A 27222-nucleotide genomic window follows, 5' to 3' on the forward strand; every position below is an offset into this window, starting at 1 on the left:
GCCAGGATGAAGGAGCGCCGGAGAGACCCGCGTACTTTCCTATGATACACCCCGCTTCTGCCAAGCCGCCAGCGAAAAAAACCGGAAGTCAAAGCTGCGTGAAACGCCCACTTTCCCTATCTCGGCGGCCTCCGTGCGTCTCGACACCCCTCCCATAGACTACCCTTGGTCTCACATCAGTTCCATCTCAATTATCTCTATGATGCCGGAAGTAGCGGTCATAGAAGCGGTAGCAGAAGAAGGGTGCGGGCGGAAGTGGGCGAGCGCTGGAGGCGGAAGTTGCGGGAGGTGAGCTTCCGCTTCCGTTTTGCGGAGAGTCCTCCCGGCGCCGCCGCCGCCACTGCTGCCGCTTCTACCCTGTCCGCCGGGAGAGGCCCGGAGCCCCCGCGAGGGCCATAGAGAGGGGCTGGGGTAGAGCGGTCCCCCTCCCCCTTGATCTCTGGGCATTGCCAGGGAGACGAGGGAGTCCGGGGCGGAGTCCTCCCTCAGGCTGGGCCAGGCCGAGGTTTCTCCGAAGGGACGGAGCCGTCGCCTCTGCCCGCTCCCTCCGTCCCCGCTGCCCGCCTGACCCGGAATCCAGCGTGACGCCTCACCCCAGGTAGCCTTTGCCCAAGGAAGCTGCTCTGAACTCTGACCCGCCGGCCCCGGAGTGATCTCTGACCTTCCTGCCTGCGTGACCTTTGAACCCTACCCGATCCAAGTGCCCGCCGCCTCACGATCGCTGTTGGAAACCCCTCTTGGCCCGGGAAAGCCCCACTCCTGAATCCCTCCCCCCTCGGTGGCCTGGTAAGCTCCCTCCACCGGCGGCCCTTGCAACCCCCCAACTTGTCAAGATCCCCCCGTTTTCCAAAGGAGACCCCTGGCGATGCCCCCTGGCTGGGGGAAGTGGGGAGGCGGAAGCACCTTCTCTGGACCCTGAGGCTCTTGGGGGTGATACTGCTGCTGACTCCTTCGCCCGCCTAGAGCCTCTACTCACCTGGGGCTCATAAAAGTGTGACCAAGAGAAAGTTGCCCGGAAGATCTGCGGAAGAAGGGACACTGAGATCGTTGTGCCCAGGTGAGTGGCTGCTTGTCTGTAGGCGAACATGGCTGGGAGGTGGTGGAGGCCAGCCAGGAGGCTGTGTGGCAGCAACCCATATGCCCTTTCCTCTTTCCGGGCTGTTAGATTTCATTTCTGCCCTTTCATTTCAAACCACCCAAGATCAGCTCACGGGACAGGTGTGTCCTGCAAGAGTGAGTGGGAGAGGGATTGCTCTCTGGCATCTCTGGAGTGAGGCCGGCCCCGTGAATGCAAGATGAGTTATGTTGCCGCCAAGTTGTTGGGAAGGAATTGATTCAGTGGTTCTCGGTTAAAATAGAAGGATTAGCACCTGCTGACTTCCAGCAAATTGATAGTGGGGCTTTATTATTTTTATCTTTGTTTATTGAATTTATATACTGCCCAATACCCAGGGGTCTCAGGGCGGTTCACAGAACAAAATCAAAATATAAAACCACAAAATATATAATCAAAATAAAAACAACAACCCAATGACACCCCCCAGCACATTTTTAAAAGAATACAGAATATTAATGAATTCCAGGATTGCTTGGGGGGGGGAGCACCTGTTAGAGGTTAGAAAATTATGAATGGTGTTGAGAGAGAAGAAAGATAAATTATACTCTTTTCTCTGAAATACTAGAAAAGTAATTGACAGAAATTGATTGGGAGTTGGTTGAGAGCAGCAAAGAAATACTGTTTTCTGCTATATGTTCATTACAAAATGTGCTGGCGGTCTGCTTTTTGGTGGCTTTAGCACAGTGTTCAAAATATCCCAGGCACGTTTTGCTAGTGGGATGTATCCAATTGCGACTACATGGAGATTTCTGGGGGCCAGGTTGGCGACCACAGTTTAAAACCTCTGCCTTGGTCCATAGTTAATACCTTTTCCATTTCCACTTTGTGTGTTTCTCTTTCTTGTATACTGGGCCAAGTGAATTGTTGTAAGAGCAAGCTACAGTCAAGCAAGGTACTTGAGGTCATAGAAGTGTAGCATTGGAAGGGAGCCTGAGGGTCATCTAGTCCAACCCCCGGCAAATAGACAGTCCGAGTATACGAGGTTTAAGGTGCCATTTGGTACCAAACTTATACATTTGAGTTTCCAACGCTGCTTTTGCACAATGCAAACAACAGCATTTGTTTCCAGAAGATGTGGCCAATGAGCCAGGCAGCTTGAAGAAAGGATAAAGCTGTCAAAGGGTGGCTGTACTGGCTTCAGGATCAGGATTTGTATGCCTCTGAATGCCAGGTGCTGGGGATCGCAAGCAGGAGAGTGAAAAGATACCTGTGTCCTGCTTTGGGCTTCCCATAAGCCTGCGAGTGGCCATGGTGAGAGAGAGAGAGAGGATGCTGAGCTAGGTAGGCCTGTGGTTTGATCCTTTAGAGCAGGCTTCCTCAACCTCGGTCCTCCAGATGTTTTGAGACTACAATTCCCATCATCCCTGACCACTGGTCCTGCTAGCTAGGGATCATGGGAGTTGTAGGTCAAAAACATCTGGAGGGCTGAGGTTGAGGAAGCCTGCTTTAGAGTTCTTCGTACATTCACTGAAAAACCTGTCAGCGATTGCTGGCCAATAATGATGATGGAACCTCCCTTGGCAGAGATAACAAACCTTTTGTTAACTAGATGCTGTGGATGAGCAACAGGGGACACTTGTCCTGGGACACATGGCTGACTATTGTTGGAGATGGATTGGTAGCCTCCAGCAAAGGGAATATTGTGTGATTTTTCAGCTTTTCAGAGCTACAGGAAGCTTACGCTTGTTCCTTGTGAAATCTTTGCTTCTGAAGCAATTTTGGGTGGGGCGGGGGAGGCTATACTTTGGCCACTTGCTCTTTCATCCAAGCAAGCTCCTCTGCCTGTATAAACACCTAGAATTTCTTTCTTTCTTTTTTTACTTCTTTACTTTCTAGCTTGGTTCTCATCCTGGATGCAGGAGTGGGACCCTTTGCCTATCAGCGCTGGCTTTGCCACGAAGCCTGTTGTTCTGGTGCTTGAGTTTACAAGGTGAGGAGTAGGAGGAAGAGAAATTGGAGCGTGGCCTGTTCCTGCTTTCTGCCTCACTCCCCCAGGCCTAATGCGTAGAAGCCACCCCTGTGGTTTTGTTGTGGGTACTTGTAGCAAAGCAAAGGTGCTCTGTGCATATGCCAAGTTCCTCTTTCTTTTTATTATATCTTGCAGTGGTAAGGCCTTGTTTAAAATTAGAGGAGGCATGAAAGTAGGGCAGGCGCCTTGGGATTGGACAGGTGAGACAGAAGAGATTTAATGGTCATTGGGAAAGTTGCATGTCTTGGGACAGGCAAAGGTACAGAACTGTAAGACCAGAATTGATCTTCCAGCTGTCTGACTTTGAACTATTTTAGGGTCACTCCTAACTGTTTTGCTTTTATGTATTTTGCGTTCTCTTTTTGTTTTGTTTTTTATGTTGTGAACCACCCTGTGATCTTTGGATGAAGGGCAGTGTACAAATTTTATAACTAATAATAATGTTTCGCTCCTGCTGTGAGCACTAGAAATTTGTGTTGCTTTCTCAAGGCGAATTCTTGGGAGTGCATTCCACCATCTGGCTGCTCCTGTTTGCTTTCGTAGACCCACAATTCTGCTTTGGTTCTTCTTTTGCCAGCTTTCATTGGGGCCTGTGAGATTTTGGCTATGTATGCTTACTAGCTGATTAGACACAAAATGGGAAGGTGATCTTACAAGGTGAATTAACAACCCACAATTTAAAAAATAAAATAAAACTAACATATTTTTAAAATAACATTACAGTGGGACCTCAGGTTACATATGCTTCAGGTTACATATGCTTCAGGTTACAGACTCCGCTAACCCAGAAATAGTGCTTCAGGCTAAGAACTTTGCTTCAGGGTGAGAACAGAAATTGTGCTACGGCGGCAGCAGGAGGCCCCATTAGCTAAAGTGGTGCTTCAGGTTAAGAACAGTTTCAGGTTAAGAACGGACCTCCGGAATGAATTAAGTACTTAACCCGAGGTACCACTGTATTGTTTATTTTTTTAAAAAAATTACTGGTTTTTAAATTGTTGTCTTTTCTATGTTTTTAGTGGGTCTCATTTTTATCTGTAAGCTGCCTTGAGTCTTGTCAAAGAGAAAAGGAGGAAACAAACAAACAAACACACACAGAGGTTAAATTTGGCATTTTAAGCCAACATGTATAATCTTTTGAAACTAAATCAGTGTGACCCACTGTCAGATAGTGGCTAGATTCAGGATAGGAACAGAGGAAGTTGCCTTGTACTGAGTCAGACTATCGGTTCATTTAGCTCAGCATTATTGGCAGAGTGACAGCAGCTTTCTAGGGTTTCAGACAGGAGAAGAGTTTGGAGGATTGTCTGAATACAGCTGTTGAGTCTGAGGAGACACGAATAAATACTTTTCTGAGTTCCAGCATTATAAATCATGGGTCATATGGTTGTGAGTGATGGGACAGATTCCCCTAAAAGACTTGGATACCAGATTCCTCCCCTACCCCACAATAATTTCTGCAGTTAGTAAATGTAGATAACTAAATCCTTGAAGTCTTCACCTGGGTGCGAGACAGCTTATCAGTGTAATACTGCAGGCTGACTCAGTTTCCTGGCTAGGAACCACCTGGGAGAAGACCCATCATGTAGTACAAAGGAAGGTAATGGGCAATTGGCACAGTTACCCTGTGCCAGGCAGCAGAGGAGTGTGAGCTCCTCCTCCCATGAGGGGGTGGTGAGCAGAAACAAACGCCAGGTTCAGAATTTCGGTATTTCATGATGTAAGCTGGGAGGGGGAGTTCCTAGTGGGCAGTGGGTGGTGTCATAGGCTGGAGGGGAAAAAGTGTGGCATTTTTAAAACAAGGTTTGAAACGGCGATAGGGCAGGAGGAGAACTCCATGCGAGGCCGGCCGGGAGAGGCTGTCTGCTTTTGACTCAAGCTTGCTGAAGTTGTGAGGGGAGCATCTACAACAACAATTTTTTACTTGTATCCTGCCCACCCGACTGGGTTGCCCCAGCCACTCTGGGTGACTTCCAACAGAATATAAAAGAACACACGACACATCAGACATTGAAAGCTTCCCAAAACAGAGCTGCCTTCAGATGTCTGTGGAAGGTTGTATAATTATTTCTTTGACATCTGACAGGAGGGCATTCCACAGGGCGGGCGCCACTACCAGCCTGGTTCCTGATAAACGAGAGACACTCTTGGGGTGTAATGTTCTGCACTTCCTCCATCAAAACCCAAGTGTAAATATGTGTAAATAAACCATATTTCTGAAAGACACTGCAGTCTCTGCTGTGCCTCACTCCAAAGGAACAAAAACCCTGGTTAACACCAAGACCCCTGGCATCTCATGCATCATTTGGCAGAGATTGGAGTGGCCAGTAACTATATATTATGATGTTGCTATGACTGGATGTCAGAGGCCAGTAAGTTATTGCTGGCTCTGAGATGGCTCCAGGAACGCCATCGTGGGTTTTGCTGAGAGACCACCCACTTGTGCCCACCTGGTTGATTGTGTGTACTGTTTTCACACTTTTTAAAACCTGCAGTTTACTCACTTTATGAATATTTACTCTCTAAACAAATAAGAAGCAAATACAAACTGCTCTGCCTAGTAATTTAGTACCAGCACTTGGTTCTGGGCACCTTGTTATCTCTAAACAGACAGAGGTGCCTGGCATGCAAGCAGCTTGCAGACCACTTCTGGATTGTTAACTACATTTACATTTCTAGGGCAGGGGTAGCAGTGTGGTCAGGCAGGCGAGTTGAGCAATGTAGGCGAAGGAGAAGTGAAACAGAAAAAAGCAACTCCGGAAAGAATTCTACCCTGCCAGACAGTGTAAATGCACTCTTTAGTTGTGAATTAGTTGCTTTACTGGTTAGGTTATTGTAACTTAAGAAGATCCCTGTGGGATCAGGCCCAAGTGACTAAGATGCTTCCAAGAAGCCCACAGGCAGGTCATGGAGGCAATAGCGTTTGCCCACATGTCATGACAATGACGGCTCAGTTAGATGAAGCTGCCCTCCTTCTGCCTGTCCTCACACCCTTTTAAGGGCAAGTTGTGGCACTGAACTCTGTGACTTAGGTGTGCATTGTATGCAGAGAGAGGTATTTCCTTTGTCTGCCCTGGATAATCCAAGAGTTCGATTACTGATTCTTGTACAGTGGTACCTCCGGTTACGAACTTAATTCATTCCAGAGGTCCGTTCTTAACCCGAAACTGTTCTTAACATGAGGCACGCTTTCGCTAGTGGGGCCTCCCGCTGCCGCTGGCGCGTGACTTCCGCTTGCATCCTGGGGCAAAGTTTGTAACCAGGATCATCTACTTCTGGGTTAGCGGAGCTCGTGACCCGAAGCATTCGTAAGGAGAATGGTACGTAACCCGAGGTCCCACTGTACACCACTTAGAGATATTTTTATATTTTGAGTGTTATGAAAAAGGTATTATTATTATTATTATTATTATTATTATTATTATTATTATTATTAAAGCGGCTCTTACCATGTCCGCTAAAGCTTGACGGAAATTTCCCTCCTGTAACTCAAACCTACCAGATCTAGTCTGGACCTCTAAAGCAACAGAGAAACAAGTCTTTGCCTCCGTCCATACTTGAAGAGTGATATCAAGACAAAATATGCCCACTTCCTTTCACCTTTCCTCATAGGGTTTGTTTTCCATCCCATTCCCCATTCTTTCTTCCCCTCCCCTAGACCTGTCTCCTCTTTTCTTACTGAAGAACACAGGTGTATCAGTCACCAGAACTAGAGAGAGGATGTAAGCTTCACTGAGGAGCAAATTTTGGTAGGTCTCAAGAGAATTGTAGTGGTTTTTTTGCTTGCGTATGCTTCTCTGTGACATTATTTGTATCCTGCCCTTCCTCTGAGATGCACAGAGAGGTGGGGTAGGGTTAAAGCTTCTTCATGGCCAAACTAGGGCATAACTTGCATTTCTCACATACAAACCCAACAGTTTAGTGATTGTGCTGGTTTTGTATCATTCTGTTTCTGATAATGGCCAGATTGAGAACGAAGCAGGAAATCCATCCACGTGCACTTCTTTTATTAGGCACTGTCCACATATCTTCATCTCTCCCTTAGGGACTAGAAACTTTAAAGAAAATTATGAGGACATGGGGTTCTACATCCAGTACAGATTTCTCCCCTCGCAGTTACAGAATGCACACATCTGTGGCTGGTTAGTGCACTTCAAAGCGCAAGGGAAATAAGTTCTGCCAGAAAGAAAATCAAATTCTGTGTGTAGAACAAACTACCCCAGCTTCCATGTGGAAAAGTCCTTGCTCTGTGTAAAGCTGTTCACAAGCTACTTCTTCCACAGCACAGCTCTCACAAAACTTGGTGGGCTTTTATCTTCTTGCTGTTGGAATGAGTAGCACGACACTAGGGGAGGAGCAATTATGTGGGTCAGTGATGTGCAGCTGAAGAGCCTGGAGAGACAAATAATAGCAGAGACTAAAGCAGTACAAAGCACAGAAATTTCTCTTTTTTTAAAAAAAAGAAAAGAAAAAGCTTTTTATTGGTTTTTCATTTAATACCAACGAACAAATTACAATAATATTCAACAGTCGTTTACCCACATTCTTTCCCAACACTCTGGTGAGCATTGACTTCCCTCCCTCCCTTCAACAGGTTTTCTTGCTTCAGTCACCTTACCCCAGTTTCTTCTTATATCCAGTCAGTCTACGTCGTAAGATTTATTTCAGTCCTGCCAGAGACTTCAGATTTCTACAGTTATTATTTATATAGTCCATAAATTTACTCCAATCTCTTTGGAATTTTGTTTCCTCCTGATTTCGGATCTCGCAGGTCAGTTTTGCTAGTTCCGCATAATCCACCATCTTCGTCTGCCACTCCTCTGTTGTTGGTAAATCTGGTACTTTCCATTTTGGGGCTAACAAAGTTCTGGCAGCAGTCATAGCATACATAAATAAATAAATAACCTTTGATCTGCTTTTTCTGTTTCCTCTCCCATCAAGCCTAGCAAAAAAGCTTCTGGCTTTTTTGGGAAAGTGTATTTGAATATCTTTTTCAATTCGTTATAAATCAGTTCCCAAAACTGTTTCGTTTTCTCACATGTCCACCACATGTGGTAAAAATCTCCATCTTTATCTTTACATTTCCAACATGTCTTACTACTCATCCTATACATTCTCGCCAATTTAACAGGTGTCAAATACCAACGATACATCATTTTCATTATATTCTCTCTTAAGGTGGTTCATGCTGTAAATTTTATACTCTCATTCCACAGTTTTACCCAAGCATCATACTCAATGTTGTACCCAAAATCCATTGCAAGGCACAGAAACTTCTCACAGACATTGCATGCGTTCAGATATATAGGCACATCCATTATTTTACCATCATGTATTCCCCTTTCAGTATGGGACGCGGGTGGCGCTGTGGGTAAAACCTCAGCGCCTAGGACTTGCCGATCGCATGGTCGGCGGTTCGAATCCCCGCTGCGGGGTGCACTCCTGCTGCTCGGTCCCAGCGCCTGCCAACCTAGCAGTTCGAAAGCACCCCCGGGTGCAAGTAGATAAATAGGGACCGCTTACTAGCGGGAAGGTAAACGGCATTTCTGTGTGCGGCTCTGGCTCACCAGAGTAGCTTCGTCATGCGTGACCCGGAAGTGTCTGCGGACAGCGCTGGCTCCCGGCCTCTTGAGTGAGATGGGCGCACAACCCCAGAGTCTGTCAAGACTGGCCCGTACGGGCAGGGGTACCTTTACCTTTATTCCCCTTTCAAGTCTAGATTGGCTTGCAAGGCAGATCACAATTAAAAGGGTTATGTTGAGGTGTGGCAGAGGCCGCTGGTAATACTGTCAGGGTTCGCCTCCAGAGAGAAAGAAGGCAAAAAGAATTTCAGGTGGACTAAGAAGCCGACTGATAACAAACTCGTAGAAGCAGCCTTTCTCTTAATTCATGAGGTCTAGCAACTTGCCAATTATAAAAACCCTGACATTCTTTCTCGGACCTCCGTGGGTCACCGCATTCTGTGTTGGATGCAAGATTCTACACATGCTTTCCTATGAAGTTAGACCGCTGGTCCATCTAACCCAGATGGCAGCAGCGGTTTTCCATGGTGTCAGGCTGGAGTGAAAACAGACAGGGAGGCAGGGCTCAGACAGATGCCTTTGTCCGAGCGGGAAGCATCGTTGCAGTCAGTTTGCTGGTTAACTTGAAAAATCTGGAGTCTAATTGGATTGTAATCCCTGCTGTCTACAGTAAGGATACAGTGATTTAGTGGCACTGTTTCATCCAAACTCCCACAATGAATTCATGAGTACTACCCCCCCATACATCCAACCAGTTATTTTCCTCTTTTCGTCAAGGAAAACTATTTTATCTCTCTCCAGTTATCTGCAAACGTCACTTGGATTTGCAATACCATGTTTTTCATTGTTTAAGAGTTTTCATCAAATGCGAGACACGGGCAGGGGTGGAATCTCTTATCCCAGAGGCTTTGTTAGTAGTCCAAGTAATCATTCCGTCCTCTTGCCAGACTGTGGGATGCAGGAGGAGGAAGGGAGGGCAGAAGGGAGATTTTAAAAAATGATGGCGGGGAAACAAGTGCCCGTAACCAGAGGCTTTCGGCCCATTTCCCTTAGCAAAAGTAGCCGTCCTTGGAAACTGTTTGGTAGGGAGTGTGAAGGAGGGAGGGCCTTTGCCAAAGATGTGTTCTTTGAGAGGGTATTTGGAGTTGGGGTTCTGGCCAAGTTCAGAGTCATTGGGACGAACGCAGGTGGGGGGGGGGCAGTGGATCGGGTTTGTTCAGGGAAGCTTTAACCCACCTTTCCACACAGTTGAAGCAACAGAACTCAGTCTTGAATAAAAGAGGAGACAATGTGGAGTAGTGGTTAGAGCAGGGGTTGCCAACAGGGCACTCACCAGACATTGTTGGGCTCCCAGCTTCAGGGATAATGGAAATTCTAGTCCAGAAACATCTGGAGGGCATCATGTAGGCTGTGCCTGGCTTGAACCCTTGAGTTGGGGGAGTCTTGAGTTCAAATCCTCACTCATCCGTGGACTTGAGTAGGTGAGCTGGGACCAGTCACTACCTGTCAGCCTGACCTACCTCACAGGGTTGTGGTGAGAGGGCAAAGAGCCCACTGCCCTGAGGTCCTTGGAGAAAAGGGCAAAGGATAAGCATAATAAATGTCAGAACCACTGCACCATACTTTCTCAGTGGATTTCCTTCTAACCGTTAAGAAATCAGTGCTTGGCTAAAGTTGATGTTGAATAAATCTTTCTACATCGGGGATGGGGAATATGTGGCTCTCTGGATGTTGTCATTTTGGTGGCTTATTATATAACGGGTTATTCCATCTTCCCGTACAGGTTGATGAATAAAATAATTATGATGGCCTTTCTTTCCAACTTTAATAACTTTTCTTTACAAAATTGTAAGCTATCTTTAACAAAGCCCCCCTTGGGATCCTTGAAAAGTCCCCTTTTACTGAGATCTTAGAGACTATAGTCTGATCCAACTAGCACGAGTAAGTGGTGGATGGGGAGCCACATTGGTGCAATGATTTATAGCCACTGGTTCCTAAGCCAGGAGACCACTAAGCTAAGCTTCATTCAGCTGAGTGTTGCATGCATGCCATGATGGGTTGGTCTCAGATGCCTGTTCTCTTAGGGTCAGGGTGTGTGCTCCCTCCCTCTCCCACTGGATCTTCTTCAGCCGCCTCCAGTGTGCCTGTTTCGGAATTCTACGGCTTGGAGGCAGCGTAGAGAAAAACCGGAAAGGGGTGGAAGGTGGAAGTTTCCAGAATCTGGCCACAGTGACTCATTCCTCAGCAATGTGGACTTCCTTCCTTTTGACATTTAAGAATGTTTGGGGGTCAGGCGGGGCCAGGGGCTCCAGGAAGCAGCGGATGGGTTTGGGACAAATGCGGCGAGTTGCACATCTTCCAGCCTTTGCTCCTCTCGGCTCCCAGCAGCGTGTCCCTTCCTAGAGACCCCGAGAGCTTTGCCTAGTCCACAGGTGCGGAGAGAGATTGTTGAATCCAGTACGTGATGATAGGAAGCTTGAGGAAAGTGTATATTGTGTATGTGTAGTTGCTGGAGTGCGAGGCTTAAGACTAGGGCGATCACACAAACATCTACCATCTATCACCCAGTGGATTGAATACCACACACTGCCCTTTCTGTGTTTGAAAGCATGGCTTATAATCACCAATTTCATTTGGCCTGCCTGTGTTAATTTATACATTTAAATCGAGACTGGTGGAATATTCTTATTGCTAACATTATCTGGCAATGGGTGTTGTGGTTTATTAGTTATTTGGGTGTTTTTTCCTGTTATATGAAATAATTGGGGAGGGGAGGAGGACTGAGGTTCAACTCCTTGCTGGATTATATAGCTTACTGGAGCGGCCTAGGGCTGGTTGCTGTATGTTGGCCTGACCTATTCTACAAGACAGTTGTAAGGGTAAAAGGATGGGATTATTTAAGTCACCCTCAGCTTTTTGGAGGAAGCATGGAATAAAAATGTAAAATAAATTTTCTGAACAGTGGATCTTGATCCTGGAGCCTGGTGCTCCTTTGATCAGAGGGAGGGTATGGCATGCATCATTCTTCTTTCCCCATCTTCTCCACTCTCTGGGCCAGCCTCCCACATCCCAACAGGTTGGATCTCCAAAAATTGTTAGACTGCAACTCCCATCATCCTTGACGTTGCTGCTTGGGAACGATGGGAGTTGTAGTCCACCAAACTCTGGAGAGCCAAGACTGGGGAAGGCTGCCCGGGGAGGCGGGCGTTGTTCGCCTCTGTTTGAAGTGCTGGACTGGAGACTTTTTTATTCCAACTCAGAACAGGAAATTCTTACCCGGCTGTTGAACAGCAGAAGTTCTGAATCCCCCCCTCTCCTGGTTTTGTTTGCTTCTAAAGTGTCTAGCCCTCAAGACAGATAAGCTTGATAGCATGTGGGAAGACAGGGAGGGTTCTTAGAAAAGAGGAAGGGGCAGAAGAGGACTTCCTTTGGTCTGAGGGAGAGGGTGTCTCCTTCTGAATCCTATACCCTGCCCTGAGTTATCAGAATGAGAGATACAGATTGAAGCAGCAAAGCCTTGGAGAAGGGGACCGTTTCTCTTACCACAGACTAAAAAGTTGCTCTCCTTCTCTTGCCAGGCGCGTCTTGGAATGGCTGCCATGCCTGGATGGCTTCGGAGGGTGCCCACGGCACACTAGGGACCCTCAGCCAAGCAGCACCAGGGCGGCTGCGGTGGCCTCGCCCCTCGGGAAGCCAGCCGGGACCCGGGAGGCCACCTCTCCTGGCGTGAGCCGGGCCCGTCTCAAAGCCGTCAACGGGAAGCTTGGGGAAAGGGGAGGCCGCCCTCCCCGCTGCCCACTCTGACAGCCGCCGCCATGTCGACCTCCTCGCTGCGCCGCCAGATGAAGAACATCGTGCACAACTACTCTGAGGCGGAGATCAAGGTGCGGGAGGCCACGTCCAACGACCCTTGGGGCCCGTCCAGCTCCCTCATGTCTGAAATCGCAGACCTCACTTACAACGTGGTGGCCTTCTCCGAAATCATGAGCATGATCTGGAAGCGTCTCAACGACCACGGCAAAAACTGGCGTCATGTCTATAAGGTAACGAGCTCGGCCGGTGGTCGATTCGGTTTCCCTTGGTTGTGAAAGGCGGCTCTGCCAAATCAAGGGAGGCGCCATAGCTCAGTTGTAGCGCATGCCCTTTGCCTGTTTGAGGCCTCAATTTCAGGCCCAGGCAACTTGGGGTGAAGCAGCGATAGGCAGCCTTTTCCCAGACAAGGGCAGGGTTTGGGTTTTGGTGACCCGTAGGGGACCACATGATTGGGGGGGGGGTTACTGCCAGATGGGGCAGCAAGGCCAGATCAGAAAGGCACAGAGACGTTTTCTCAGCTGCAGGGAAGCAGTCATGAGTACCACTTTGCAATTGCTTTTCCATTGCATAAGGAAATATAAAACCTTGAGCTCCCCCAGTGCCTTGCCTGTGCTTGCTTCTCCTTGGTGTGAGCTTTCCTATATCTGGTGAAACTGACGACGTTGCTACTTTCCAGTGGTTCTCCAAGCCTCATGGTTGCAGAGTGACAAGTGGAAGTTTTGAAGAGAAGTGCTGAAGGATCTTGGCTGGCACAAGGCTGAGAAGACGGTCCCTCCAGGGACCTTGGACTAGAGTCTCTGCCAGTTGGGGAGTTAACTTATTGGAACATTTGTTCTGATTTGGTATCGGACAAATGTTAGATCTCGTTTTTAGAAGCCTCTCTGGCTAGTGCTTTGGGCCTCTTCCACCACTCTACTTCTGTGAAGAATTACGCACAATCTTTTCTCCCTCTCCTGTAATACTTGAATGACCTTTCTCATCCTGGCACCTTCTGTATGTTTGTTGCCATTCAGCCAGCAATGCCCGGGATCAGGTGTGCTGGAAGCTGGAATCCTGTTTTTCTCCCTCTTCTTCCAGGCCATGACGCTGATGGAATACCTGATCAAGACGGGCTCGGAGCGGGTGGCGCAGCAATGCAAGGAGAACATCTACGCCATCCAGACGCTAAAAGACTTCCAGTACGTTGACCGCGATGGCAAGGACCAGGGAGTCAACGTGCGGGAGAAGGCCAAGCAGCTAGTGGCCCTCCTCAAAGACGACGAGCGTCTCAAGGAGGAGCGGGCCCATGCCCTCAAAACCAAGGAGAAGCTGGCCCAGACTGCGACCGGTGAGTGCTCATTCCCAGCCGGGTGGCGTCAGTCAGGCTGGCAAGTGTTGCCCAAGCTCTTAAGATGGGTTGTGGAGCCTGTATGGCTGTTAAGAGCAGCCATTGCCAACCTGCTGCCCTCCAGATGTTTGAGACTTCAGACCCCAGCCAGCCCGCGTGGGGGGCTGATGGGAGTTGTAGTCCAAAACATCTGGAGGGCACCACGTTGGCTGGGATGGAGTATAAGCAGGTTCAGATCACTACATAGCTGTGAAATTCACTGTGCAACTTCAGGGCAGTTGCTGTTTCTCTAAGCTCAGAAATGGCCAGTGTGGTGCCCTCCAGATGCTGATGGACAACAGCTCCCATCATTCCTAACCCTTAGCCATGCTGGCTGGGGCTGGTGGGAGTTGGATTCAGACAACATCTGGAGGGCAACACATCTGCTACCCTGGCCTAAGTTATTGTGCAGGGTTGTTGTGTGAATAATATGGTTAGGATACGCTCAACTCTCCCATGCACAACCAAACTGCAAGGCACACTACATAAAACCCAACTCAAGGGGGATGGGATAAACATTTTTATATAGAAATACATTTTCGAATGTCATTTGTAGCGAGCACAAGCAGTTAGAAGGGGAGGCGTGAGCTCTTCCTTGACCGCCTTCCATTTGAGTTAAGAGTGGATTGTTTGGGTTCTAAGGCGGGGGTAGGCAGAAGGTGAATTGGAACCTGTTGATATATCACCACTGAATTGAGATAGATAAACAAAGACTTCTGACTCCCAATTGTTTAACAGTGGCAACAACAAAACGATCCCCTTCCAAATTATACCACTGGCACAAAGAATGCTTGGGGGCAGTGGCTATAACCAGGAGTGAATGTTTGTTAGGAAGGAGAAGGAGCTCACTTTTCTTCTGCTTTTCAGAACTAATCCCAGTGCTCAGCATGGGTTTAATGCCCAATGTCCATCTTTTGCACTAGGCTCCAGTTAGTGGATCTTGGGGGTTCTAGTGAAAAACAACCCCAAACACTCAAAGTAGATCCTTCAGGTGGTCTCCTATAGCAGGAATGGCTCAATGGCAGTCCGTGGGCCAGATCCACCTGCAAAACAAACTGAGGTGAGGAGTGTTAAACAAGGTGCAGTTAGGCAGAAGTGTACAACATTCTGTTTGTAAGGAAAATCAGCAATGGAATGTGCGGGTTTGTGCTTGCGCTGTTCTCCTGCCACCACCTGCTCAGGCTGGGAAGACCAAAGGTCCACTGCTAGTTAGCACCTTGAGGTGAGTCCTTGAGGAAGGTACTGATATGCCTCTGAATACCAGTTGCAGGAAACTGCAGGCAGAGAGAGTTGCCGTTATGCTCAGGTCCTGCTTGCATGCTTCCCACAGGCATCTGAATTGGTCACTGTCAGAATAGGATGCTGGACTAGATGGGCCATTGGTCTGATCCAGCAGAGCATTTCTTATGTTCTCATGAAGAATGATAGTTCCCCAGGCCTTCTTCCTCTGTACTGAAATAACTTCTCACCTTCTGTGTAGGTCAGGCACCCCAAAACTCAGCTCTCCAGATGTTTTGGGACTACAACTCCCATCATCCCTAGCTAAAAGGACCAGTGGTCAGGGATGATGGGAACTGTAGTCCCAAAACATCTGGAGGGCCGAGTTTGTGGATGTCTGGTGTTGGCGCTTTCTGTAGCTGGAAAACTCTTTAGTGCTAGCTCATACCAGACCAGGGCATCATCTGAGCCATATGACGCAGCTGTAAAGCAGGTTCAGGGCTGGTCAGTAATTGTCTGGGAGTTTTAGGCATGCCAGTGGACTTTCCTCATGGGAGGAAAGTGTGATGTGGATATAATATTTTTATTGCACAGCTTGACAGTCTGGACAGGAACAGGAAGCTAGATTCTTCTGGCCGACAGACCACTCATGGTGGAAAATATATCCTCCCTTGGCAAAATAGTGGGTTGTTCCCATGGAGTAGCCTTCCTCAACCTGGTGCTCACAGCTTTGCCGGCTAGGACTGACGGCAGCCTCAGTCCAAAACCGTCTGGAGAGCAACAGCTTGGGGAAGAAGGCTGGAGAGATTAGAAGATGGTGCACAGAAGACCCTTCTGTGAGGATACTGGATAGAAGAAAAACCACATGTTCCTCTCTTGGGTTGTTCCTTGAAGTTGTCCTGGGAAGGTCTTTGGGGCCCATCCCTATGTTGCTCCCTGTTGGTTCTCCTGAAATGTTACCTGCTGAAATGTCAGAGGCAGCCGCTCATCCCTGATAAAAGGTGACTCTGGCTCTGCAGAACCACGTTCCCCTCCCTCTTGAGCTTGGCGGGTCGCCAGGCTCAGAGGCTGAGTTACAGGCCTCCGTGATCTGTCAGTGCCCCCTTTCCATTTTGATAACCCCCAGATCAAATTCCAACTCTGTTGTTTGCAAAGTGCCTGGCAGGGCAGAATGAGATAAGGAAATGGGAGTAGCTTTTGCTTCCTATTCTAAACTGCTCGGCAGAATTATGAGGAATTGGTTAAACATTAGAGGCATGTAATAAGCAAGAGGCAGGGGGAATTTCTGTCTTCCAGTCTGCTAAAAGGGCTACAGCCCATACTGAATGAGCTTATCATTTACCCCTTATCCGTATTCCCACTTAGAAACACCCCCACCCTCGACGTGCAGAAAGCCAGTCTGCTGCTATTTATTCTTCTGGTGAACACCCAAAGTCCAATGCTTCAATCACACAGACCACCTGATCTCATTCCTAAGCCCATTGATTGAAATACAATACAATAAATTCCTGAATACAGTCGCTTCTAAAGTGGACTATAGACTTTAAAACTATAAAATCACAACCGCAGATAAATAAAAAGCAGCAGTTCCACTCAGCCTACGACAGTCCTGAGCATTAGCCTCTCACTCTTGGAAGTATCAGGATCCCTGTGGTGATTTTGGGCTGGGATAGGACAGGAGGACCCAGAACAAGGCAGGTTATCCTGAAGAGAAAAGCAGAGAGTGGGCAGAGAGAGTAGAGAGCACTTTTTATTTAAAAATAGCTGCCACCATCACGTCAGTCAGGTATATTGGGTGACCCCAAGTTCTGATTTTGCAGTAAGAGAGGAGGCCATATCTCAGTGGTCGAGCGTGTGCTTTGTCTTGGGTTCAACTCCTGGCATATCTTACTCAAACGAGTTGTATATCAGGGGCTGAGAGAGACCTCGTTCTGCCTGAGATGCTGGGGAGCTACTGCCAGGCAGAGTAAAATAGGTGTGGGGGAACTTTTGGCCCTCCAGTTGTGGCTAAACGATAAATCCCATCAGCCCCAGCAAGCCTGGCCAATGGCCAAGGCTAATGGGAGTCAGCGTTCAGCCACAGCTGGCAGGCCATGGGTTCCCAACACCTGAAGTAGACAATACTGTGGGCTAGATGGACAAATAGCCTGATCTGTTCTAAGGCGGCTTCTTGATTCCTTGATCTGGCTTGTTCTGAATTCTGCTGCTGTTGCAGATTAGAAGTTCCATTTTTCTCTTCCTCTTCTTCCCACCCCAGCCTGTCCCTAGTAGTGGCAGCATTGGTGGTTTAGGCCTAATGCTTCCTCATTAGCTGGTCTCTCTTTGGAGGACAAAGTGTGTGGACTGAAGCTTGGATGGAGCCAAAAACTGTTTCTCAAAAGGGTAGTTGCTGGAGCCTTCCACGTGGCTTGGAAGACGTTAAGAAACAACTGCAAATTAATTGAGCTCTTTGCCTTTGATTTTAGTCATCCTCCCTCTTGATTCAGAATCTGCTTTCATGATGGGTGTGTCATATGAGTTGAGCTTTAAGCCCAGCCCTACAAGAAGTGTTCTCTACAAGCCCTACAAGAAGTCTTGCGGAGAACTGACTCTCTAGCCTACCATCTCTTTCTTTGGGCTCATATAATAAAGCCACAGTGATCCCCCCCCTTAAGTTGTTAATTGGAATAGCCAGACAGGTTCCAAAAGGGCACGTAAGCACTCTGGATAGTTCCAGGTTGAGGGAATCCCTAAAAGTCCACACCTTGACAGCCCAACTTCTGCTCTTTTATCACCCTTTTCCGTTTCCCAAATTCACACATTGTTTCCCATCCCTTTATATACTATTCTTCCCCCCTCAATTGCACCCTCATCCCCAGTCTGCCATTTTGATGGGCCCAACATAGATGATGAACATTCCGTGGTTGCTAGGCAACGGCAGGGCCTATATGAGTCTGCTTAGAGGCCTAGGAAGCCACGTATTTGGTGTTTACTAAGCCCTTCCCCAGGCCCACAAAACTCCTCAGTGTGGCTCCAGAAAGCCAGTAAGTGGCAGCTCAGTCAAGTTTGGGAATAAGTATCTCATTTCTCCACTGAACAGACGGGACTTGTTCCCGAGCAAGGCTAAAATATGCCAATGACTCCCCTTAGTTCATCGGAGATAATTACATTTTTGCTCCTTTCCATTCCAATCTACCCCTTTCTTTCTTTCTTTCTTTCTTTCTTTCTTTCTTTCTTTCTTTCTTTCTTTCTTTCTTTCTTTCTTTCTTTCTTGTCAAGGATGAGATGTGGGAGAGACCGAGCTCTCCAAATATGCCCTGTACATTTTGACAGATTTGTGCCTGTTATCTGAAGAGCACGCAAGCGTCGGTTACACAAAACCTTTTCCCGGTGGGCAAAATAACTTTCCCATTAGCTGACACGGAGCTCAAAAGCTTCCTCCCGTTTGCGAGAGGAATTTGGTCTAGTGCTGTCCGTATGTATTTCGGCCAGGCTTGTGAGAGAGAGAGAGAGACACACTCAACAGTTCCCTGCCGGGTTTCCCTCTGACAGGGAAAACATGCCCACAGAGCAAGATTAGTGAATCATCTGGCAGGCAAGTTCCTCTTTTGAGGGTAGATCCATGTACCAGGCTGGCAGAACTTGTTCCCTTCAGGAGAAAGTGGTGGTGGCAGCGGCGATAATGGAGGAAAACTGTAATGACCTTGACTATAGCAGGGAAAGCCACTGCTCTCCCTTTCCTCCCTCGGCCACCTCCGTCTCAGCCATGGCCGGAATCCCACCTCCATGACACTGCTTTGTGCGGTCGCCTGCATCCCTGCGCTAATGAGGGATGGCAGTTGGTGCCAGGCTGTCTAGGGGTGGGGAAGACTTCTATTCAGGTCATGGCACAGCGGCTGGGCCATTCTCCTCTCTCCGCTCTGTCACCACCCCCAGCCATCTCTGCCAAGGTTCGGCCACAGACTGGGGCTGGATCTTCCACGGTGTGACGGCTGTTCCATCCATGTGCTATTAGCTGAACCAGGGTCCTTATTTCCCCACCCCTCTCCTGCGCATGCTAATTGCTGACATGTATCAAATGTGAACCTCATGCTGCAGTCAGGTGTGCCTCCTACTAGTGGCTAGGGGAAATGTCCACCTGCTTTTCCAAAATTTCTGCAAATTTCTAAAACTGATCGCGGTTTATCCTGTTGGCTCAGAGCAGATGATAAGGTTAAAAAGGATTGCTTTTTTATTATTACACTCCGCACGGTGTTTGACAAAGTTGCAAGGAATCCACTGAGCTCTCAGAACCATCAGAGCCCAGAATACAAGGGGCCTGGAGAGATTGTGGGGCAGAAAAACGTAACCTGCCGCCAGTTAAAATGCCCACATTTTCTGTAGTGGGTCACTTTTTGCCGTGGAGAATTAGTAAAATTTCAGGCCCCTGAGCAGCTAGGGATTTCGTATAGCGTTTCAGTCAGTCCTATGTTGTGGCAGCTTCCTGAGATTTGGAAATGCTTCAGCCGTGACTCCAAGGCTTCCCTGGTGTTAGAGCTGAACTGTTTGCAAACCCTTCTTGCTGTTTTAATTTGGTGCCCTTCTCCAAGCTATGGCTTGTCCATTTGTACATTCTCTGGCTGAGCAGAGATTGGCAGCTGGGTCTAGTCAAGTCCTAGTCCACTGCTGTGTAGGGGAGGGCAAACTTGTGGGATTCATTATGTGCTTAGCAGCTGGAGCCAAATTCAGAGTGGTGGGTTGGGAGGGGATGGAGTCAGTTACCCACTAAACCCCGTGATGAGCCATACACTGGGGTAACCTGTGTGAGTACGAATACAGATCTACATCTGAGTTACCATAGAGCAGGGACACAAAACTTTGACACTGATTTGCAGAAAAGCATAGTCTTGATAGTCTTGTTTTACACTGAGGCTGAAAGAGAAGCATTTAGCACAAGGGCAGCCATGGGAAAAGGTATTCAGCTGTGGGGTTTTTTTGCATTGCTATTGTTTAACTCTTGAAATTCTGAACCCCATGCTGATCTACTGCAAATAACCCAAAGACCTGTAAGGTAGATTCCAGTTTGCCTGCCCTTTTGCTGTTTTTATTTTTTTACGGGTATTTAACAAAAATTATATACTTCTTTATTGTAAATAAAACCTCTGAAAACCATGACACCATGGTTTGCTTTTTGCTCTCTCCAGTGATGCTGCCTCCCCATAGCACTTTCTCTCTCTCCTGCCTGCTCTCCACCTTGGTGGTATTAACCCTTTTCTCTCCCACCCGCTTCCTTGTTTCTCAGCTTCTTCAGCTTCCTCATCTTTGGCAAATGCCCCAGTGGAAGCGGAGCAGGCTTGGCCCCAGAGCAGTGGGGAAGAGGAGCTGCAGTTACAGCTGGCGCTGGCCATGAGCAAAGAGGAAGCGGAGCAGGTAAGCGCCAAGGTAAATCTGTCACTGGCGACTCTTTGGATGGGCGGGGAGGGAAGGGATGGTGGGGGTTGTGGACGTTTGGAGAGAGATGTGGGTACGCCCTGCTCCCCCAGATGAGGAGATCGACTGTTGTGTTCTCAAGGCTTCTCCTGCAGGCAAATAATAAAAGCTGACTAGGAAAGCAGAGCTACAAGCTCTTTTAATTTGGCACTTTCCTAGAGGAAAAGCCTTTCCCTCAGATCCAGCTGGTTCTGGCTCAGAAGCAGGCAGTCCATGGAGATGCTGGCCTGCTAATCTCCTTCCTGAGCATGTCCCTTGGATTCAGAAACTGAGCCTTATTCAGCTCCCCCTTCCCACCATGATTACCAATGGGGATAACAGGGGCAAGCCTGTTGAGCTCTCTCACACTTACCCATTGATATTTCTGCAGCCCCCCTCACCGCCCTGCAATTTGGGGAACAAACATGGTAATCATGTTGAAGGGAGGGAAGAGCCAATCTATGGTGCTCGTGAGAGGAAAGGAAGTGGATCATCTCAGGTTTTTATTCCCCCCCTCTCTTTGACACACTTAGTGATGATACCAACTATATTTGCACAGGATAATGATAAGGAGGCGGGAGATGGGTTTGCTCCCCTCCACACTATTCTGCACCTTGTATGCTTTCTCCCAAGCTGAGACAGAAGCAAAGGATTCTTTCGCCGCCTCTTTCTCAGCCTCAATGGCAACTGAGGCCAACTGGAGGCCCTTCAGATATCCCCATCGTTCCTGACTACTGGCCATACTGGGAGGAGCTTGTAAGACAGTCCAGAAAGCCAGAGGCCTAGGAGCCTGGATGTTCCCCAGTTCATCTGCCAAGATCACCTTTGGAGATCCTCCCCTGGGGTCTGCCATGATTTAAAGTGAGACGGGGCCTTTTCAGGGGTGGCCTCATTTATAGACAATGTTGTCCCCAGGGGTGCTTACCTACCAAGTGCCTCATAGTAGTGCTTTTATTGGCCATTAAAAAGGAAGCCTCATTGTTTTGTTATCTATTCTGCTTGGTATTAATGTTTGTCTTTTCTATGTATACTGGCCTGAAAATATTTTTATTGAGCAGCAGCCTTAAAAAAAAATATTCAGATAAAATGATGCGCTCAGTGAGAGGGCTAAAGAAGCTTTTGCCTGTGCCTTGGCTTATGAGAGAGTGAACAAAGTCCAAAAGGAGGATCCTGGTAACTTAAAACACACACGTTGCAAGATTCACCATGGCTTACCACCCTGCACCAAAAAAGGTTCACTAATTAGAAAGCGGCGGGGAGATTTGGAGCACCATGTAAAATGTATAGAATTCATAAAAGTACATCCCATTAGTGCTGGGGCAAAGATCCGTTTCAGCCCAGCAGGCCCAGACCCTCCTGACCAGCCACCCCAATAGTTAAAAGATGGTTACTTTTGTAGTAGTTGCATAAATTGGTTTTACCAAATAAGACTGCTGAAACTGTACAATTACCGCCCCCCAATCAAATACTTAAAATTTCAGCCCAGAAGGGCATGAAGTTCATGCCTCCTCTGTAAATGAATCTTTTTTGGTGGAGTTGTAAAATTGGTGGGCAGAGCTGATTCAGCTATTGGCCAATGTCAGCCCTTCTGGACCTTCCAGCTCTTGCTCAATTTATAAAATATGCCCCCTGTTCATTTGGTTTTTAAAAACAACAAAAAACAACAACTGCTGACCAGGAAGGTGGGGGAAGGGAGGACATGAGATTTATGCTGACTCAATGAACAGATTGACTTGTCCAGCTTTGTTTCTAGTGTGTGACCCCCTCTGGGCAGACGCTGCTAGCAGAGCCTTGTGGGCGGCTGAGCTTTTCCGTAAGCATTTTGGTAATGAAGTCAGTCCCCATTGGGGGAACGGAAGACTAGAATTGCTGGCCACGCGCTCCACTGGCCCACGTTGGGAGCAGAGGCTGATGGGTAGCGGGCCAGTCTGCTAGCTGCCATCTTGCGCCGCAGTGCATCCTGGGTAGAAATGTTAAAAGGTTTCAGGGTAGCTGTGGGTCTGTTTATTCATTTGTTTGTTTTCCTCAGTACTACTTGTGGTTTGAGAGGAATGGGGGGAAGAGACAAAAGCGAGGCACAGATGTGTTTGAACCGACGTTCCCCGACAGGAAATGGCTTTTTGATTGAGATTTTTCATCCAGATTTTCGCACAGAGCCCCCCCTGCGGTGACGAGCTCTCCCTCCTGGCTGGGGGAGATCGGGAATGCTTCCGTTCTCTGTCGCACAGGGTCCACACCAATTGATCCTGCCCCCTCAAAGACACCAGGTTTTGCCTACCTTTTTTCTGTTGTATGTTAACCTCTCCCGCAGCACCAGTCTCCTTAGCAGCGCTGCCCCCCCCACCTCCAACCACCCAGGATCGCGTGGGCTGCCGCCTTGTTCAGGTTTGCCTGCCGGTCTTTCACAGCGGAACAACACAAATAGCTCTTGAGCCGTCAGTCTTGGCGCTTGAGGTTCTTTCTTTAGCCCCACACTCTATCCATTATTATTATTATTATTAATGCTACTTGGGCCTGCTCTTCCTTTGAGTGAGAGGATGGAGGAGGAAGCTGTCTCCCAGCCAGACACCCACCAGTTCCCTGCCCACAGAACTTCTGTGATTCTGGCAGCCCTTTGTCCCAACCTGTCGCCCTCCAGGGGCTGATGGGAACTGTAGTCCATAGCCTCTGGAGGGGGGCCGCCAGGTTGGACATAAGTCGTGCAGCTCCCATTGGCTGTGCCTAGACCTGCCACTCAACACACGCAACGGCCAATCAGACCCTAAGTCCTGCTTTTTTTTGTCGCCTCCTTTCCTTTTCTGTGGCTCCTCCCAAGTGGGGTGATTGTGTTTGCTTCCCCCATCCCAACCCTTGTCCGTTTAATTTTGGCTCCTTATTTTTGCCACCTTATTTCCACTTCCCTCCTCCTCCTTCATGCCGCATTTCCTTCCACTTTACCCTTGTTGTTTGCAAAAGAGAAGGCCGAAAAGGCGGGGGGGGGGGGGAGACAGAAAGACCCACAACAATTTAACTTTACTATCCAGGGAACTGAGCTAGAAATACTTATTTATTTTGAGGGGGGGGGTGCCTGTTTCTACACCAGAGATGTCCAGCCTTGGCACAAACGACTCTTCCTTTCCTCCCCCCCCCCCTTTCTGTCTGAAATAGTTTGGGGAGTCGCATGTCCTTCAGCATGAAGGGCTGAAGCTCAGTGGCAGAGCACCTGCTTTGCATGCAGAAGGTTCCAGGTTCAATCCCTGGCATCTCCAGGTAGGACGAGGCAAAACTCCTGCCTGAAGCCCCGGAGAGATGATGCCAGTCAGTGTAGAAAATACACAGCTAGGTAGACCAGTGGTCTGACTCTGTAGGAGCCAGCTTCCTATGTGACAGGGGCACTGAACCTGCGACCCTCTATATGTGTTGCTGGACTCCAGTTCCCATCAGCCCCCAGGCAGCATGGCTGCTGGTCAGGGCTGATGGGAGTTGTAGTCCAACATCTGGAGTCACAGGTTATCCACTTGTAAATCCAGAAGGAAGTGCCTTTCTTCCTGCCATAGAGGATGTCTGCTTCTCTAGAAGGCAGTCTCTCCTAGCGCGGGGGAAGAGCGGGGCTCATCGTCACCCCTGTGTTTCCTGCTCTTCCAGGGATCCCCGGTGCCACCTTTACCCTGACAGCACCCCTGACTGGCTTCTGTGGGATTTGAACCCAGATTCTCACCTTGAAGCTTCGCCCTGTAGCTGCTAAACCGTATTAGCTCTCTGTGATTTCTATGTCTTGCCGGGGATTTATTAAAGTGCGATCAGGAGAGAAAGATTCTGGGATTGGCCTCTTTACAAAGTTGTGAAGCTTGCTCCTCCTTGAATCGCTCCTAGATCACACCCCTCAAGCAGCTTGCATAGACAACTCGGGGGAATTGGAGTGCATAAGGGGCTGTGGTTCAAGGGCTTCCCCGAAGAGCACAAGTGTCCCTGGGAGGGAAGGTAGTTCCCCCATTCACACTGAAGAATACTTTAGCTGAGCAGAGGGGAAGCACAATGGATGGAGAAAGCTGAGAATCCGGGTGGTAAGGAGACCGCTCATCGAATGGGCGTTTGCCGCAGAATGTGGCGATATCGGGTTGTGTGAAATGGAGGTGCCTGCAGTCTGCCCACCTTCTCCTTCCTTCCTTCCGCCCCTCCCTCCCTCCCTCCGCTATGTCAAGCTCCCTTCCATGCCTCTTACGTTGTGTTTCTTCCCCCCCAGCCCCCTGCAGTGGCCGACGAGGACCTACAGCTCCAGCTAGCCCTTAGCTTGAGCAAAGAGGAACATGACAAGGTTAGACGCACACCTCCTGCCCCCCACCCACAGCAGCTCCTCCTCTCGAAATAATCAACTAAACCACTTTCCGCCCCCGGCCCCAGAGCAGGCCCCAGCCTCACACTTTCCCCACTAACTCAGCGTTCTCTCTCTCTCTCCACGTCCCGAAGCAGAGCGATGGCAACAGGGGTGCCGTGTCTCCATTTTTCACTTTTAGACCTCTTTAATTGTCCCGCTGTGTAGAGTCAAGATTTCCCGAGGTGCCTTTCCCCTTCCCAGGGAGGCCCGGAAGGTAGGACAGGTCAGTCCGCGTGTCCTGCTGCTTCGAGAGGCGATGGGTCGCTGGCGCCTGCTGAGGCAGGTGTTGCGTGTGTCTTCTGCAGAACGGAGGCAATGGACAGGAGGAGGAGGAGGAGGAGCTTCCTGAGCCATGAGGAAATTGGGGCCAGGAGTGCTGGCTGGAAAGGGGAGGCCATCCCTTGGAGTAAGGGAGTTTTGGGGTGGGTGGATATTTAGCGGAGGATGAGGAAGGTGGTAGTTAACAGATTGGAGCAGCTTTGCCAAGCTGGCCCCCTGAGATGTTTCAGACTACAACTCCCATCAGCCCCAACCGGGCCAGCCAGGGCAGATGGGAGTTGTAGTCCAAAACACCAGGTTGGCAAAGGCCTGGTTAGAGCTTGAGGGTAAGGAGAGAGGAAGACTTCTGATTTCTCCCTTTGCGAGTGGAGCTTACTAGCTTCAACCAGCAGCGTGGAGGAAGGGAGAAGTTAAGGGGAAACGCCAGAACAGAAAGGCTGGCCAAGCCACTTCAGCATGGGGGGGGGGCAGGTGGTCTTGGAGCCAGAATGCCTAGAAGGGAGGCAAATGTAGACGAGGTGCTGTTCGCTTGGGCACCTGCATTTTCAAGGGGGGTTGCGGGGGGGGGGGCGAATCAGGGCTCCCATGAAGAGGTGGGGGTGGGAGGAGCTGGGCAGCCCTTGGCTCCTTTCTTGGCTCTCCGGATTGCCCACCTGAGTTGGACAGAATCGTAGTGGCGGCTGCTTGAAGCATCATCTGGCACACGGCCTACAGCAGGCCCTCGCCCAGCCTGTTGCCCTGCACCAAAACCACCAGCCCCAGCCAGCACAACCCTTCCTAGCTAGGGAGGGTGGCTTTGGCCCTAAGTGCCAGGCGGGCGCCAGGCTGGGCAAAGGCTGGGCCATGAAACCTCCGCGCTGCCTGCCTCTCCTGAAGGTGAGTGAACTGCTTTGCCCCTGGCCCGTGATCGCTGTTGATGCCCTCTTGTCCCTCCCACAATCCCCTTGCAGGAAGAGCGGATCCGGCGTGGGGATGACCTACGACTCCAGATGGCCATTGAGGAGAGCAAAAAGGAGACGGTGCCTGCCAAGGAGGAGGTGAGGGTGGAGCAGGCAGGGTCCGGGCAGGTGGCTCTGGATGGGTACCTGGAGCAGGGAGGGGAGGGGAGAATAGAAAGGGGGGGGCATTGCTGGAGGCATAATTGCCAGGTACACAGGCCTTGGTTCGATCCTGCAAGGCAGCACTTTAATTTCCATCTGAAACTGTTATTTTTATTTTTTCCTGCCAAGGAGGTGCTCTGGGTAGTAACCATATGACAGTGGTCCATTTTCTCCTCCCATGTACGTAGATTTCCCTACCCCTTTTTGCCTCTTGTGAGCCCTGTAAAGTCAGCTAGGCTGGAGAGAGAGAGAGAGAGAGAGAGAGAGAGAGAGAGAGAGAGAGAGAGAGAGAGACTAGTCCAGGACCACCCAGGGACTGAGTGGATATTTGAACCTTGACCTCCCCGGGCCTAATCTGGCACTCTAACCACTGACCTGCACTATTTATTCCTTTGAGATAGAGATATACCCCACCTTTCCTTTCAACGAGCTCAAAATGGGGGTACAGTGTTTATTTACCCACAGTAATCTATGAGGTAGACGAGGCTGATACTCTAACCACTATGCCATTCTTGCTCTTGGGGTGTTATAAAGCGGAGGGCGTGGCGGTGTTGCGGGGGTTGTCGCTGTTTTCCAAATGGGACAATAGAGACGTGATTATTCCATAACCCGTTTCTCTGCCTGTCTCCCACATTCCTTCCCCACCTGCCCCACATGCAGTCATCCCTCATGGATCTTGCGGAGGTCTTCACCGCCCCTCCCACTGCGGACCCCTGGGGCGGCCCTCCTGCTCCCGCTGACCCCTGGGGTGGCTCTGCCCCAGTTGTATCCGCAGCTCCCACTGACCCATGGGGACCATCTGCTACCGGAGCAGCCCCTACAGGAGACCCGTGGGGGGCCTCTGCGGCGCCTCCTGCAGCCCCCCCAGACCCATGGGGAGGTGCCCCGGCTGCAAGCAGTGACCCATGGAAACCTGAAGGTAAGAGCGAGAAGTGACGGAACGGATCAGGATATGATAAACATGATTCAGCATTTAAGCCTTTTGCTTAAAATCAGGTTGACTGAAAGGGCTTAGGCAACCTTCCTCACTCACTCATTTCTCTCCTGCCCCCTACCAGGA

General features: G+C 49.2%; 1 protein-coding gene across 17 annotated transcripts in view; it reads left to right on the plus strand.

Moving 5' to 3' along the window:
• Positions 1 to 283: 283 nt before the first annotated feature.
• The window catches only part of EPN1 (epsin 1), a 33032-nt gene continuing 6093 nt past the window's right edge, over positions 284 to 27222 (plus strand). Inside the window, exons 1-10 of one of the 17 annotated variants that reach the window (XM_028751689.2) lie at positions 285 to 1057; positions 2954 to 3047; positions 12184 to 12648; positions 13496 to 13745; positions 20263 to 20402; positions 20821 to 20928; positions 23577 to 23678; positions 24652 to 24723; positions 26013 to 26114; positions 26823 to 27081. In XM_028751689.2, the coding sequence (XP_028607522.2) occupies positions 12421 to 12648; positions 13496 to 13745; positions 20263 to 20402; positions 20821 to 20928; positions 23577 to 23678; positions 24652 to 24723; positions 26013 to 26114; positions 26823 to 27081 (1261 nt within the window). In that variant the 5' untranslated portion in view covers positions 285 to 1057; positions 2954 to 3047; positions 12184 to 12420. Of the gene's footprint in view, positions 1058 to 2953; positions 3048 to 12183; positions 12649 to 13495; positions 13746 to 20262; positions 20403 to 20820; positions 20929 to 23576; positions 23679 to 24651; positions 24724 to 26012; positions 26115 to 26822; positions 27082 to 27222 lie in introns of all 17 variants that reach the window. The other 16 variants (XM_028751693.2, XM_028751688.2, XM_028751690.2 and 13 more) reach the window with 16 other exon arrangements.

This window comes from Podarcis muralis, chromosome 13, assembly GCF_964188315.1.
Source record: "Podarcis muralis chromosome 13, rPodMur119.hap1.1, whole genome shotgun sequence".
NCBI classification, from domain to species: domain Eukaryota; kingdom Metazoa; phylum Chordata; class Lepidosauria; order Squamata; family Lacertidae; genus Podarcis; species Podarcis muralis.